Genomic DNA, 13609 nt, shown 5'->3' with positions numbered 1-13609 from the left:
AATTTCCTTCAGAGTGGGATGTCAGGGGAGTTTTAATTTCCACCTCTTAATTATAAATTGAACTATATCATTCTTAAAAGAATTCACATATGTGACAAGCATACAGCTTTATGTGTTAATTAACTCTCCAGTATTTTAGAAATGAATCATTGTAAAAAAATAAAAATAAAAATAATAATAAACATTGACCATAATAGAACTTGGGTATATTGTCTCGTTATTAAGTTGAAATTTGTACCGAAACATTATAATGAGTAACGTTGGAAAAGACCTTTTTCAGTTAATATTAACCAATTTTTATAAAATTATTTTACTTATCTTAAATTTTACAAATTGTTTAATTGTCAATATTGTCTCGTTGTTAGATTGAAAATTTGTAACAAAACATTATAACATTGATCCATATATATAGTTGACCTTATTAATATGACAATTTAGTTACTAGCTGTGCTATTGTAATAAGACAAACAGGATCAAATTGCCAGCATCATCACTGAGATTACTACCAACATATATAGGTTGAAATTAGCATCATCGCTGACATATATACAGCCTCACTAAAACCAAAAAAACATTGGTCATGGATCTCTTTTGCATGCGTACAAAACATAATAATAAGAAGAAGAAGAAGTCATATATAGTTATAGTTAACAGAAAAACATATTCCTTTGTTTTGACCAACGATGAAGACTATTGTCAACCTTCAAGAATGCCAATGTATATAAATTGATTCCAAAAGAATGTAACGGCGATTAATTGATATGAGAGCTCTCAAGACTTTCGATGATATGAAAGGACCATAACAAAATCCTTAGCTGAGCTTCCAACATGTGTTTGAATCTTCTCATTCAATGGCTTTGTTTGCAGCCACAACTCTACCAAGTTTTGCAGTTGCATGCAAGGTAGAACCGGTTTACCTTGCAACGAGATCTCCACCTGGAATTCGTGAAAGCAATTAGGATCTGTTTGGTTTCTGTTTTCATTTTCAATATTTTTCGAAAGATGTGAAAACAAAAAAATAATAAAGAAACACTAGTATACCTCGGATTCGCTAACAAGACCAAGCTTCTTCACTATATACATTTTGATATGGGAAACAAGTAAACTACCATCCCTATAAACAAATTTGAATATTGGTTAGAGGAAATTCGTGCACCTATATAAAGTATATGCTACACAAAAACATAAACTAAAGACAACTATTACATTTAATTTGTGTTTTCAATGGAGCACCACAAAGAAGACCTTTCCAACAACAGAAAATTTTAAAATCATGAAACCATGATGCAAACTTTCAAAGTAAAGGGGCATAACATCTACGTTACCAACAAAATTTATTTTTATACTAAATTCTAACCTTATATTCTAGATCGTAATAATATAAAAATAAAATATTGGACCAAAGTATTAACTAAAATTGATAAAAAAAAAAGTATTGGTTCCTGATATTTCTCATTCTTACATACACTAGTAAACCTTAACCATCTTTTTCTTCTTCCAAAATTGTGTCCCTGTAACTTCTGTGTATACTATTCAAGTAACTAATCAACTGTAACAAACTAACTACTCTTGACTAGTTATTGCTAGTAGTATTTACGCATATACTATTGAGATCCTAACATAACCACACAAGAAAAAAAATAGAAAATAAGTCCCAAGGAGAAATGCCGGAGTAAGGCATTGAAGAGAAAAAAAAAGGTTTAGATCAGATACTATGAATTGAACATACAAAAGCATAATCAAGATAAACAGTTAATTACTTCATGCATGACATTGTGCATTTCAAACATCAGAACACAGCAAATTAATAATAGAAAATGGGAATACATATATATAGATAACTTACTTGACCCTTAAGTAGCTGGGGGTTATTTTTGGCAATTTTGCACTTTCTTCCCTGTGTCCAGCAATTCATAATTCACAAACATACAAATATAGTTAATAAATTTTCAAAAGATCAAAAAATTGAATAACACATGAAATGTAATTTTTTCTCACTTCACTTCAGAAGCAACCAAGGAGAACCAAACTGGACCAAACCCTCTGTTGCTTTCACCATTTGAAGTAATCACAGGCTGCTGTACTGGAACATTCAAGTCCTCAGAGAATTTGAGTTTTCTTCCTTTTGTATCGGATGATCTCGAACGATTCGATTCATTCTCATCACCATTTTCAACCTTAGGCTGGCCATCATTGTCACTTGACTTTACTGATGGAATGACAGCATGTTCTTGCATAGTGGACTTACTGCAAGATTTGTTCTTCCTTGCAGCTTCTACAATGGAATTTAATGGCTCACACAAATCAAGAGCTTCTTGCCATGATTCAACATTGTCAATTGGAATCTTGTTTGGCACTATTTGTTGACTTGAATCTGGTTTTGAAGGATTCTGCTAATCCAAACAAAGCATATATTCAGAACAAGAAAACACAGCCAAAAAATGTAAGAGGACTTTGTCTCATTTACCGGAACTCTGGCTTTGGAACTGTCATTGGAAATTTCAAGCTGAAACCGGTCATCATTTTCTTTCCTCTGATCTCCGGTTACTTTATCCGGTTCACAAGATGATGTTAACTCTTTCAGAAGGTACTTTTTTCTTGCTACAACTTTAGCTCTTCTTGCAGTTAACTTTGTAGAGACTTCATCCAAGATTCCTATCCTCCGCGGTTGTTTCTCGTCTTTCCTGACATCTTCCTCCACCTTTTCAGGTTTAGGAGAAGAACAATCCGGTTGCGAAGGCGCGGAAACTTCTCTCTCAGGAGTAGCAGCTTTTGCTTCTGTTGCGTTGGCTTCTAGAGAAGACAGAGATTTCTTCTTTCTTTTCACACAATTCTTAGGTGTCTTGGCAATTCTTTTTCCTTCTTCAGGCAAAATTTTGTTCCTCAAACCTTGTAAACTATGATCTGTCCTGTGTATTTTCAACACAACATATGCTAAAATTTCAGGAAAAATAGTGACAAAAAGAGTACAAAAGAAAAGCTGCATAGTTTTAGCACATAAAAGTGCTAAAACATGTTTAATTTAAATCCTCTATCTTAACTAAATCATTAGCCCTGACATTCATCAGAATATAAATAAATAAAGTGATGATACAAAATAATAATCATGTGATGATAAGAGTAAAATTAGCATTGATGGTGGGTACCTTAATTTATCAAGTGGAGAACAACCCAAGTCAGCATTGCATACTGGACAGTGCTTTAGTTGCTCATCTATTAGCTTCTTATCTATGCATCCCCTGCAAACTGTTATTCAACAAACACAGACTCAGCTCACATTACATGCTGCATGGAACATACTCACAGTGACACAACCAAAAATGCATCAAAAGATATCAGGTGATAGATACATACATTTTCCACAGAATTGATTAGAAAAGTACTAATACGTGACAGTAACAAATAATGTATCAAAGAGTGAACAAAATAAATAAAAGTTGTACCAAAAGATGACCGTATCAGATACAAAAAATTAATAATGTATCAAAGAACGACCATAATAAATAAAAATTGTATTGAATTTACCGAGACAACAGGGCCAGATAAAAGAGAATTAAATCCGATCGAAACTAAAAATAAAAAGAAAAAGGGGAAAGAAAGATAAAAAAAAAAAAAAACAAGAAGGAGGAGGAGGTGTACTGACAAGTGTGTAAGCATTCTGAAATGGTGGTGGCATTGTTGAACAATTTATTGCACAAAGGACATGTTAAGCATGCCTCAAGCTTGGCTCTATTCAGCTTCACCGCTTGCCCCGTCATTCTTTTGTTTTCTGTATATATATACGTATGTATTTGTATGTATGTATGTATATGTCTATATCTGACAAGGACGCAAAGAAAAGCATAAACAAGAAAGATACGGCACAAGAAGCAGCTAATGATTTCCGTACGGTAACGTACTACAAAAGCTCCACATGGACATGGTGCATGATGATGATGGTGAATAATACAAACAACCTCATTCTCGACGAAGAACGACACAGCTACTGATGATGATGATGGGAAAGGAAAAACAAAAAGGGATTGAAGGATTGTGTGATCGATCCGATGAAAGGGCACGGTTCTTGAAGAAGCAAGGGACAAGGGAGGGGTTGGGTTCTTGGATTATCGAAGGCACGTGCAGCGGGTGCGGTTTTCGATTGGTACAATGATGATGAGGGCGGGTTGAGTCTCTTTTCGTTTTATTTTAATGTGTTTGGGGCTCAGAAAACAACGTATATATATGCTTGTGTGTGAAAAGACGAGGGGAAGAGAGAAAGAGTTGTATATATGCGTTCTTCGTTCGTTCCCGACGGCGTGTGAATGTGATGTGTAATTTGAAGGGGTTCTTTGTCGGATACACTACCCCCTCTCTATCCAACTCTATGCACTCCCCCTTAATTTACATCTTCTAAAATTTAAATTTTATTTTAAAGAATAAAGTATAATTTTTTATTATTTATTTCACAAATAAGATCAAGAGAAAATATAAGATAGAAATTATTTAAAGATGAAAAATCTCACTTTATCCTTTAAAATAAAAATTTAAAATTTTAAAAATTTAAATTTACTATGCTGTTATTTTCTTTACATTGTATCTCAATTGTGTTAATTCTCAATGATCCTTTAAAAATTATATCTATTTGTTAATTTTGTATTAAAAAAATTAGAATTAGGTTTTTTTGAAAAATTAGATAATTTAGTATTTTTGACTAAACTATTTCATATAATAAGTGTCTATCATTTAATTGTTATTTTTACATGAACACATTTTAATGTAAATAACTATTCTTAGAGTGATTATTTTGTGAAATTTTTTAGAGACTATTTTAAATGTTATCATATTAATTTATGTGTAATCTGATAGATAAGATTTAAACTCAAGATAAGTGAGTAAGATGCTTATTTAATAGTAAATAGTATGTTAATTAATCAACACATTTTTTAATGATAGTTTAAACACATAGATTGCATCTTGTATTATCTTATTAATAGTAAATAGTATGATAATGAACACATTTTTTTCTAATTGTAGTATAAACACACAGGTTCCATTTTGTATTTAGATATTACCTTTTAAAATGAAATTTAAAGATACAAAAATAAAGATTGAGATGTAAAATCTCTTTTGTATGTTATGTTTGATTATAATTTCCTTCTTTATAATCACTACAAAGTTTGGGATTTGATTTTGATTTGTTAACAGTATAATAGTGATGTATAAGGCTCTTTTTTAAGTGTTAGTCTCTCAATGTGCGATTCTTTTTCAAGTATTGATTTTGCAAGACTCATAACAATATTGTTAGTATAAGAAAAATTGTATATATTACCTTTAATATATTCACAATAATATAAAACATTTAATATTATCATCCAATCTGCATATATATGAAACAACTTTGTTCATTTTGATTGAGTCAAATGATTTGTATAATCATAAATCGTGTCACGTTTGTCTTGCACGGAATAATATTACTGAGTACATTATATATTTATTTTACTATAACAAAAGATAACATTTTTTATTTTTTATCTTATTTGATCTTTATTTTATTCTTGCATATAATAGAACATCAATTTGAAAGGAAATCTTTTAACATGAGTCATGACCTACCACCTATATAATAAAATTAAAAGAATAAATAAAAGAAGAAGTTGATGAAACTTCCTTATGTAACACAAGTATAATCGGATTCATACAAAACAAATTTATATTTTAATTAACCCAATAAAATATTTTTTTTAGACTTTTAAAATGGTGTTTATCGTTTATGAAAAATATTAAGACCAACAAATTTTGTGATTTGTAATCATCAATTAACTATTATTAGTATTTTTAATAATATAATATAAAATTAAATTTAATAATATAAAAATATTCACTTTTTTTATAATTAAATACTAACTAAATTTTAATAAAAATTCCTAAACTTTCTTATCAATTATTTATCCCCATCCAATATGTGAAATGAAAGAAAGCAATTAATGCGAGGTCGACAACCCCATAGGTTTTCAAAAGTGTTCAACTTTAGCAATTACACGAGATTAGGAGCATAGCCAAATTGACTTGATACATATATTATAATAAAAAATATTATTAGTACACTAAAATTAATTATTAAAATTAATTACTAATATATTTATATATAAATACATATATAATTTAATTTATTTTTAAAATATATTTATATTCTAATATATATTTTATACTAATAATTGACTTTGATGACTAATTTTAATATTCACATAACATGATCTATTATAATATAAAAAAAATACTAGGTAAATAAATTTTTTTATTATTAACCCTTAAACTATTAAATCAACTTTGTTAAAATTGGTTAAACCCTAAACCAAAATATATATATGTATGTATGTATCGATGATCTTATATAACTAAGTTATTTTAATAATTAAATTCAATAAATTTATTCCAACAACTTAAAAATTGATAATCAAAAATTTTATTTGAAGTATATATATATATATATATACCCCTCTAGTTGACTTGAATAATTTCTTATACGTGATGAATTTAATTAATCCAACCGTTAAATCATATTATGTGATGAATTTAATTAATCCAACCGTTGAATCATATTATATATCGTTTAATCTGATATACTAATAATGTAAAAAATTTTATACATCTATCCAATCTGATCCATGAATTTCGATACTTTTTTAAGTAATGAGATTAGAAATTAGTTACTTCTATTAATATGACAACACACAATTATTTGTTTGTTGTAAAACTCTTATACTAATGATGTATGAAAATAAATTATATATATTATGGAGTCTATATTTTGATGGCTATGATGACCACAATGTCTTAAAAAGTGTTATTAACATTAAAGTAATATTTTTTATTATTTAACAATGTTTTTTAATTTAAAAATAAAAGAAAAAATATTACCTAAATATAAAAAAAATATAAATTTTAATTTTAACAACACTTATATAACCATCCTAATCATAGGTAACATAAACACCATATATATATCTATATCTATCTTCAACTGCTCTATTCACCTTTTTTTTGTCAAAAACCAGAGAACAATGTGAACATGCATGTCCCAATAGTAAAGATGACAAATAATTAAGGGGACGTCTGGAAGAGTGCTGCCATATATACATATCAAAATCTAAAACCCATTTCCATTCTATTTTATGTAGGATATGGATTTGGATCCTCTAAATTTTGCATTTCACTTTAGAGGTTAAAGTGTGATCTCTCACCATTTATTTGATAGGTGGGACCAAGAGAAAATAAAGAGAAATCATTTAAAGGTAAGAGATCATACTTTACTTGAAAATTCAAAAGTTAGAGAATTCAAATTCTTAGGATATTGCTCAATAGTCAAGAATACATGAATTTCTGTAGCAACAAACTCAAAAATTTTAGTCGGATTGTATATCAAGGAAATGGGAAAATAGGAGGTTAAAAAAAAATCACATCTATCTAAGATGTAGTATTGGATTGAAATGAAAGCATATAAATATTAACTTGTTCAACTTTTAATCTGTTTTAAGGTACTTGAATCCAGGCAGATAATTAACCTTGAATCATCTTGAATGTAACAGTGCAAGGCACTGCAAGTCAATATTCATTCATTCTTTTCATGATCCAACCAACCCTTTTTTACGAGCATATGCAATAATCAACAGAAACGTAACGGCAGAAATTGTTCCAGAGATAATAACTACCTGTGAATAAATAAGATATCTCTCATTTTGTATTCACAAAAACATAAGTTAAAAGCTTTGTGGCATATGAGTGAAAAATAATCAATGTCTAAGCTTACCCATTTGAACATGTAACCGTGATTTTCATTCCACGTATATGGAATGTTCATGCCAAATATTGCAGTCACCAAGGAAAAGAAGGATAGGCACACAGTTCCAGAGCTAAGGAAGAGTTCTAACTGCATAACATATATACAAATGTTTAAACGCCTTAACATCCACAAGAAAATAAAATAACGTTACAGAATACCGATGGATGAACCACATAAACAAACCTGAATGAGCTGGTTTCGATGATTGTCAAGCTGGAAAAACAAAAAAAAAAAAAACAAAAAACAAAAAACTTTGCTTGTATTACATGCATATCACCAAATACCAACCAGAAAAATATAAAAAACACCAGTACCACTAAACTTCTGGTCACTTACTTGGATATTGATATAGTCTTCAGTATCATCAATATACTCGCGAAGCTGATAATGAAAATAAATAGTAAAGTAATTACAAGTTAGAAATATATGATATTTAACACGATTAAATTTAGTGCACTATCTGAAGATGAATAAAATCAAAAACTTTGTTGCTTTGCGATAAAATGGCAAAATCACAGTTTATGCAAAACCTATTTGTTAATAACATACTTCTGTAGATACTACCAGTTAGGAATGGGAGTTTGTTCTAGGCGATGATGGTGAGCTGAAAAGCTTGAGACCAAGACTGATAATTGATTAATCGTTACCACTAAGAACAGGAGTAACTAGGACAGACATAGGGCTTTCATTGGGATGAATGCAAAATAAAAGGAACTTGAAGAATTTTGAGTGACATCAACGGTGACAAATGGTGTTGAGATGCCTATGGGTGTTGATAGTGATTGATTATTTGGATCAGCGGTTTTCTCAACTGAGAAAATGGATAAAGACGAAGAAGTTAATTTTCTGTCATTAATTATCAATAAAGAACACAAGCAATATATACATATATGAAAGGCAAAGGCTGCTAGAGCTAAGAATAATAAAATCTAAGAGAAGCTATACAAATTTACCGAAATGAAATCACATGGAAAAGCATCTCACAAATGGTGAGTCATAGTAACTAAAATGTTCTAGAAGAGGTGAAAGAAAAAACTGCCAATATCTGATTGCTGTATTGGGCTTTTATCTGTTTCTTGTTTATCGGGCTGTTTGGTGTTGGAAATAGACTGTTGCTCTCTTAAGCATCTTAGTTTTCTGACCCTATATGATATGCTTAATGCATAAGGTGACCATCTAACACATCTCACCATGAACAAATCTATAAAGCATCAATTTGGCACTAGATTTGAAAGACACCCTCTTATGTGCCACGGAAATAAGAAAAGTTCCCTTTTTAATCTGTTCAAACGTCAACATGCTTGCAAATCTAAAACTAGAAGCCTCTGCCTAAAAGGTCTAGCCTTCAGTTCACTGCCTAGAAATTAGATAGGAGATATTCTTCACAATTAATTATAACTTTGTCCAACTACTTAATTAGTACAAAGAAATCTCCTGAAATACATTATAATTAATCTAGCAAGTGTCTGACATATAAAAAAAATAAGATAAGATGATTCTACCGTGGTTAATTTGTTCAATGTGCCGTCGATTTGCATGAAATAAGCCTGAAAATAGAACAACCATCACTTATAAGTTAGCACAGCTTTGTTCTGCCATTAAACAAGAACTGAAGACCCTTTCCTTCTATATTCTCTCAAGTAAATAGTATAACCTCAAGTAACATTTCAAGCTCTTCGACATCATTTTCATCCAAATGAACTGTGGCTAGACTTGCTCTACTCGCTCTGGATATCTTTGATCCTATGGTGGGGGAAGCAGCAAACCAAGCACCACCACCGCCACGTGATCCACTAACTGGTGATGCGCTTGCCAACTTTCTTGATAAGTAGAGGTCAGCCATATCATCATCATCGTCCAGTAGTTGTTCAAGTTCGTCTCTCACCTACAGCAGATAACAAGTTAGAAACTATGAATTGATAGAACTGATGATTTGACCAGGGAAGAGAATATATGTTGTATTCCAGTTAAAACTGATCCAGAATGTTTACAGTCCTTTTGAGCTTTACAAAATCCACCATATACAGTTGAGCAATGCGTTGATGAACACATTGTGAAGAAATTAATCTAATATTATGATTAGATAGATGAAGTATTTTGTTTAGGGTTGAAAGGACATCACTCTTACAACAATGATAACCCCTATAAACTAATATAGTCTACTTATAAACTCGTTGGAGAAAATATTACAAATTTACAATAATGAAAAGATGGAAAAGGAATGAATGAACAGCACTGGGTTTAGAATAGACAGTAAAGATTAAGTATATAGTTCTCAGGGAATCCTGGTTTTAACTAAAAAAAAGCATATAAAATGTAGGGTTCTCTTCAAAATATATCTCATATATTAAGATGTTTGCTCTACTGATGGAGATGTACATGATCTTTCACTGTCAATAACTAGCTGTTATCTCTAAAAATTGCTATTCTACAGGACAAAATAAAATTTTAAATTGGGAACATTTGGATCCTATGTTTGTAATTCTCTTAAAATAATAAGCATCCCAAATTGGTATACAGTGGCTTGAAAGACGAAATCAGGTAAACTTTACACAAGATCCAAGCACACCAAAGTTGTCATTTTTATTCTTGAAGAAAACAAAATGGATGAAGTAACTAGGAAAGAAACAAAAAAAATCCTGAACTTGTACTAAGTACTAACTATCACATGTAGAAGTACAAGAGATTGACATAATCTATTTCACCAAAAAAGGAAGAAATAAGTAACTACGAAGTTTAGTTGCGTAAACAAGTATCAAACTATGTACCATTTTGAAGATTCATACATGCTAGAGTGGTATATAATAAAGCTCAATTCAAAAGAGAAGCAAAGATACCCTTGTATATCTTTCACCTTTATGTACCACTAAAGAATAACACGAAAGGGTCAATGAAGTATTGAGAATTGAATCTTCTGATCTTTAATGAAATTTGGAACTAGTGAACTGATATGAAAGCATTATAAATTTCTCATGCATCACTACAAACCGAATAGCCTATTTCAATTCAAAAAAAGTCCAGAGTATCAAAAACATTGAAGTGAGGGGCAGCAGGCGCAAATTTATTGGCATACAAGATGATTTTCCAAATACATAAATTATCGCTCTTACCTTTTGCACCCTAGCAGTCAGCCTAGTCATTGCACTCTTCAATTTTCGAACTCTATCCAAATTACGGCTGCTAATCTGCAGAACCAAGAGACTAAAACTGTTGATAACAGAGTGCAGATTTTTGTTTCTTGGGGGGGGGGGTGAGGAGATGACTTGAAGGAAAATTTTAATATGGTTTCAGCTCAGAACCAAAATTAAACATAAATAAATAAAATAAGGAGTTCAATTATATATGTACCTTAGAGGTAAGTTCATCCAATGCAGGATAAGCAGCCATCTCCAATTCTGTTGTACGTGCCGCAAGGAAACTACAAATGGCTTCTAAAGCAACCTCCAAAGCCCGAAATTCAAAGGGTGACTCTGCATTGCTTAATCTAGAACATTCAGATGCCAAGGAAAAATAAAATAAAAAATGTTGGAGAAGAATAAATTTAATATCTAGTATATCAATGCTCATTCACAAATAACAAGGTCATGAGATGATGCAAATAGAAGGATAAATTTCCCTTAGAAGCAGAAAAAGTCAAAATGTTTGACATCATATTGCCATGCTTCGTCTATAATGTAACGTACCATCTTCTTCAGCTCCTTCCATATCATGTTGACCAACATTGTACTCTTTACCATCCGCTTCTTGTTGATGACCAGAACCTACTTGAGGAAGTCGTCTTTGCAGTTCCTCGACAACAGGGACCACGTTATCATCCGTTGGATCTCGCAGTAATACCTATCCAATAATCTAAATACAGTTACAATCCAGAAACAGATATCCATCTCAATCTGTATAAACAGTCTGTTCCACACAGGCAAAAGGTTGATATTTGATACACTGATCACAAATACACAAACCAGGTCAGAGAACAACGTAAATGAATTTGATGAGGCTGACTTCACAATATTCTAGTTGTATCAAAACCTGTCTCCCAAAAGTTTAAACTATTGGATGGAGGTATTTGAATGCTTTTATATCTAACATGTCTTCACACCGAATGCTGGGAATCAATTTATACTTAGAAGAATAGGGAACCACAAGGATCAAATAAGTTCATACTATGTCATAAAGCTCGCTCTCTCTCAAATACTTAAGTTATTGCGTGGAAGCACATGAACGATTTTATATTTAACAAGTAGTCCATATAAAAACAGCAAGAATATTGTGACCCGTGCAGCTAGAACAAGTCAAATTCTTTCAGCTTTAGCCGATTGGTATACTGAAGAGACAGGTATATAAAGAACATATATATTTTAAAGAAAAAAGTCTCATGGTGAGAAATTGTTTCACAACCAGTTTTTCTTCAATTCAACACACCCTAATGTAAACTCCAGAAATAAGTTTCAACCGACTATCAGAAAAAGTCAACCCCAAAAAAAATCACAGAAAAAAAAACAATTAAATAAACTGACTAACTAACCTCTTCAGCGGTGATAATTGCCTTGATATGCTGGGAAAAAAGAAAAAAGCAAAACCAAATCAATAACAGAGAACAAATTGCATCTCGAAAAACCATTAAAACAAAAAGAAGTAAAGAAATGATGATAAGTTTAGGGCACCTCCAAGTTAAGAACAATGGCCTTCTCACGACCAAGTATGGTGGAAGGGTAAGAGAGCAAGGGATCAAGGATCCTGAGATCACGAGCGTGAATCTGAACCCTGTGCATGATGGCGTACTTGTCCACATCAAGAAGAGACCCTTGCCCAGATGCATCGAACAGAATCCAACTTCGCGATGACTGCGTCTTCTTCTTCACTAACGCCATCGCCTGCGGGTCCGCAGGGACTACGCTCCCGTCCCTTGCCATCCCCTTTCCTCTCTTATCCTCCACCAACGCAATTCACATGCCCCAAAAAACAACACCTCAATTTCCAATCTTCAATGCCCAGAAACAAATCAGAACTTTTCACAAACACCTTGAGCTCAATGCAATTCACCAGCTATACAACACAACCCCCTCTCGCGCATTTCATCAAACAGCCTATAGGGTACCCGAGTCACGCCTCAAAATTCGAGTTTTCTTTCTTCCCAGTTTTCAACCACTATACTGAGGAATCAGATTCCCCAGAAGAAAAGAAAAATGCCCAAAACAATAATAGCAGTGTATTTTATTTGAAAAAAACACATCACCCTTCTATTGGCATCTGTCTTCATGAAAGAAACAAAGGTACGATTATGTGGGTGTTCTGAATTGATTTGTATATTCCTGTTTATACACTAATTAGCTTTGTCTTGTACTTTTGTTTTAGTTTCAACGAAGGGATGAATAATAGCGTGTGGCTGATTAAATATATGAAAAGGAGAAAAAAGGAAAATGGAAATAAAAGCATGGCCATGAATAAGAATAAGGATGAAGAAAGGTTATTAGTAGTTAGTAGTAGCAAATATATGAACGTCACGGTTTGCTGAGGGCGTGGGTGCGGGGCGGCGCACGGTTAGTGATGTGGGGCCTGTGGGCCTTAGCCAATGAGATCATGACACGTAAGACGCAAGAAGTAGAAGATCTGTGATATTGGGACCCACACTGACATATACGTACGGCGGATCCTCATTGTTGGTCTTGCCCTATAGGCCTATACTGTTTGTCTTAACATGAATACATCTTCTCAATTTTTTAATTATTTGATAAAATATCATTTTTATTTTATATTTTTAAATAAAAAATATATTAAAAATATTAAATAATA

At 31.8% G+C, this 13609-nt stretch overlaps 2 protein-coding genes across 2 annotated transcripts; both read right to left on the bottom strand.

The window, feature by feature from the left end:
• Window positions 1-373: 373 nt before the first annotated feature.
• On the bottom strand, window positions 374-3894 carry LOC112711189 (E3 ubiquitin protein ligase DRIP2). The gene is made up of 7 exons (XM_025763795.3): window positions 3644-3894; window positions 3147-3246; window positions 2468-2909; window positions 1999-2390; window positions 1847-1897; window positions 1042-1114; window positions 374-936 (listed from the first exon to the last, which is right to left on the bottom strand). Exons 1-7 carry the CDS (start codon window positions 3756-3758, stop codon window positions 772-774), a joined length of 1338 nt encoding a protein of 445 aa, XP_025619580.1. The 5' UTR covers window positions 3759-3894; the 3' UTR covers window positions 374-771.
• Window positions 3895-7113: 3219 nt separating this feature from the next.
• LOC112711187 (magnesium transporter MRS2-I) lies at window positions 7114-13285 on the bottom strand. The gene is made up of 11 exons (XM_025763794.3): window positions 12481-13285; window positions 12342-12371; window positions 11503-11656; window positions 11168-11289; window positions 10930-11004; window positions 9474-9704; window positions 9322-9366; window positions 8156-8200; window positions 8003-8032; window positions 7787-7906; window positions 7114-7688 (listed from the first exon to the last, which is right to left on the bottom strand). Exons 1-11 carry the CDS (start codon window positions 12727-12729, stop codon window positions 7602-7604), a joined length of 1188 nt encoding a protein of 395 aa, XP_025619579.1. The 5' UTR covers window positions 12730-13285; the 3' UTR covers window positions 7114-7601.
• Window positions 13286-13609: the final 324 nt, after the last annotated feature.

Source organism: Arachis hypogaea, chromosome 9, assembly GCF_003086295.3.
Source record: "Arachis hypogaea cultivar Tifrunner chromosome 9, arahy.Tifrunner.gnm2.J5K5, whole genome shotgun sequence".
NCBI lineage: Eukaryota > Viridiplantae > Streptophyta > Magnoliopsida > Fabales > Fabaceae > Arachis > Arachis hypogaea.
The sequence above is the reverse complement of the archived record's forward strand: the minus strand, read 5'-3'. Positions and strand labels throughout refer to the sequence as shown.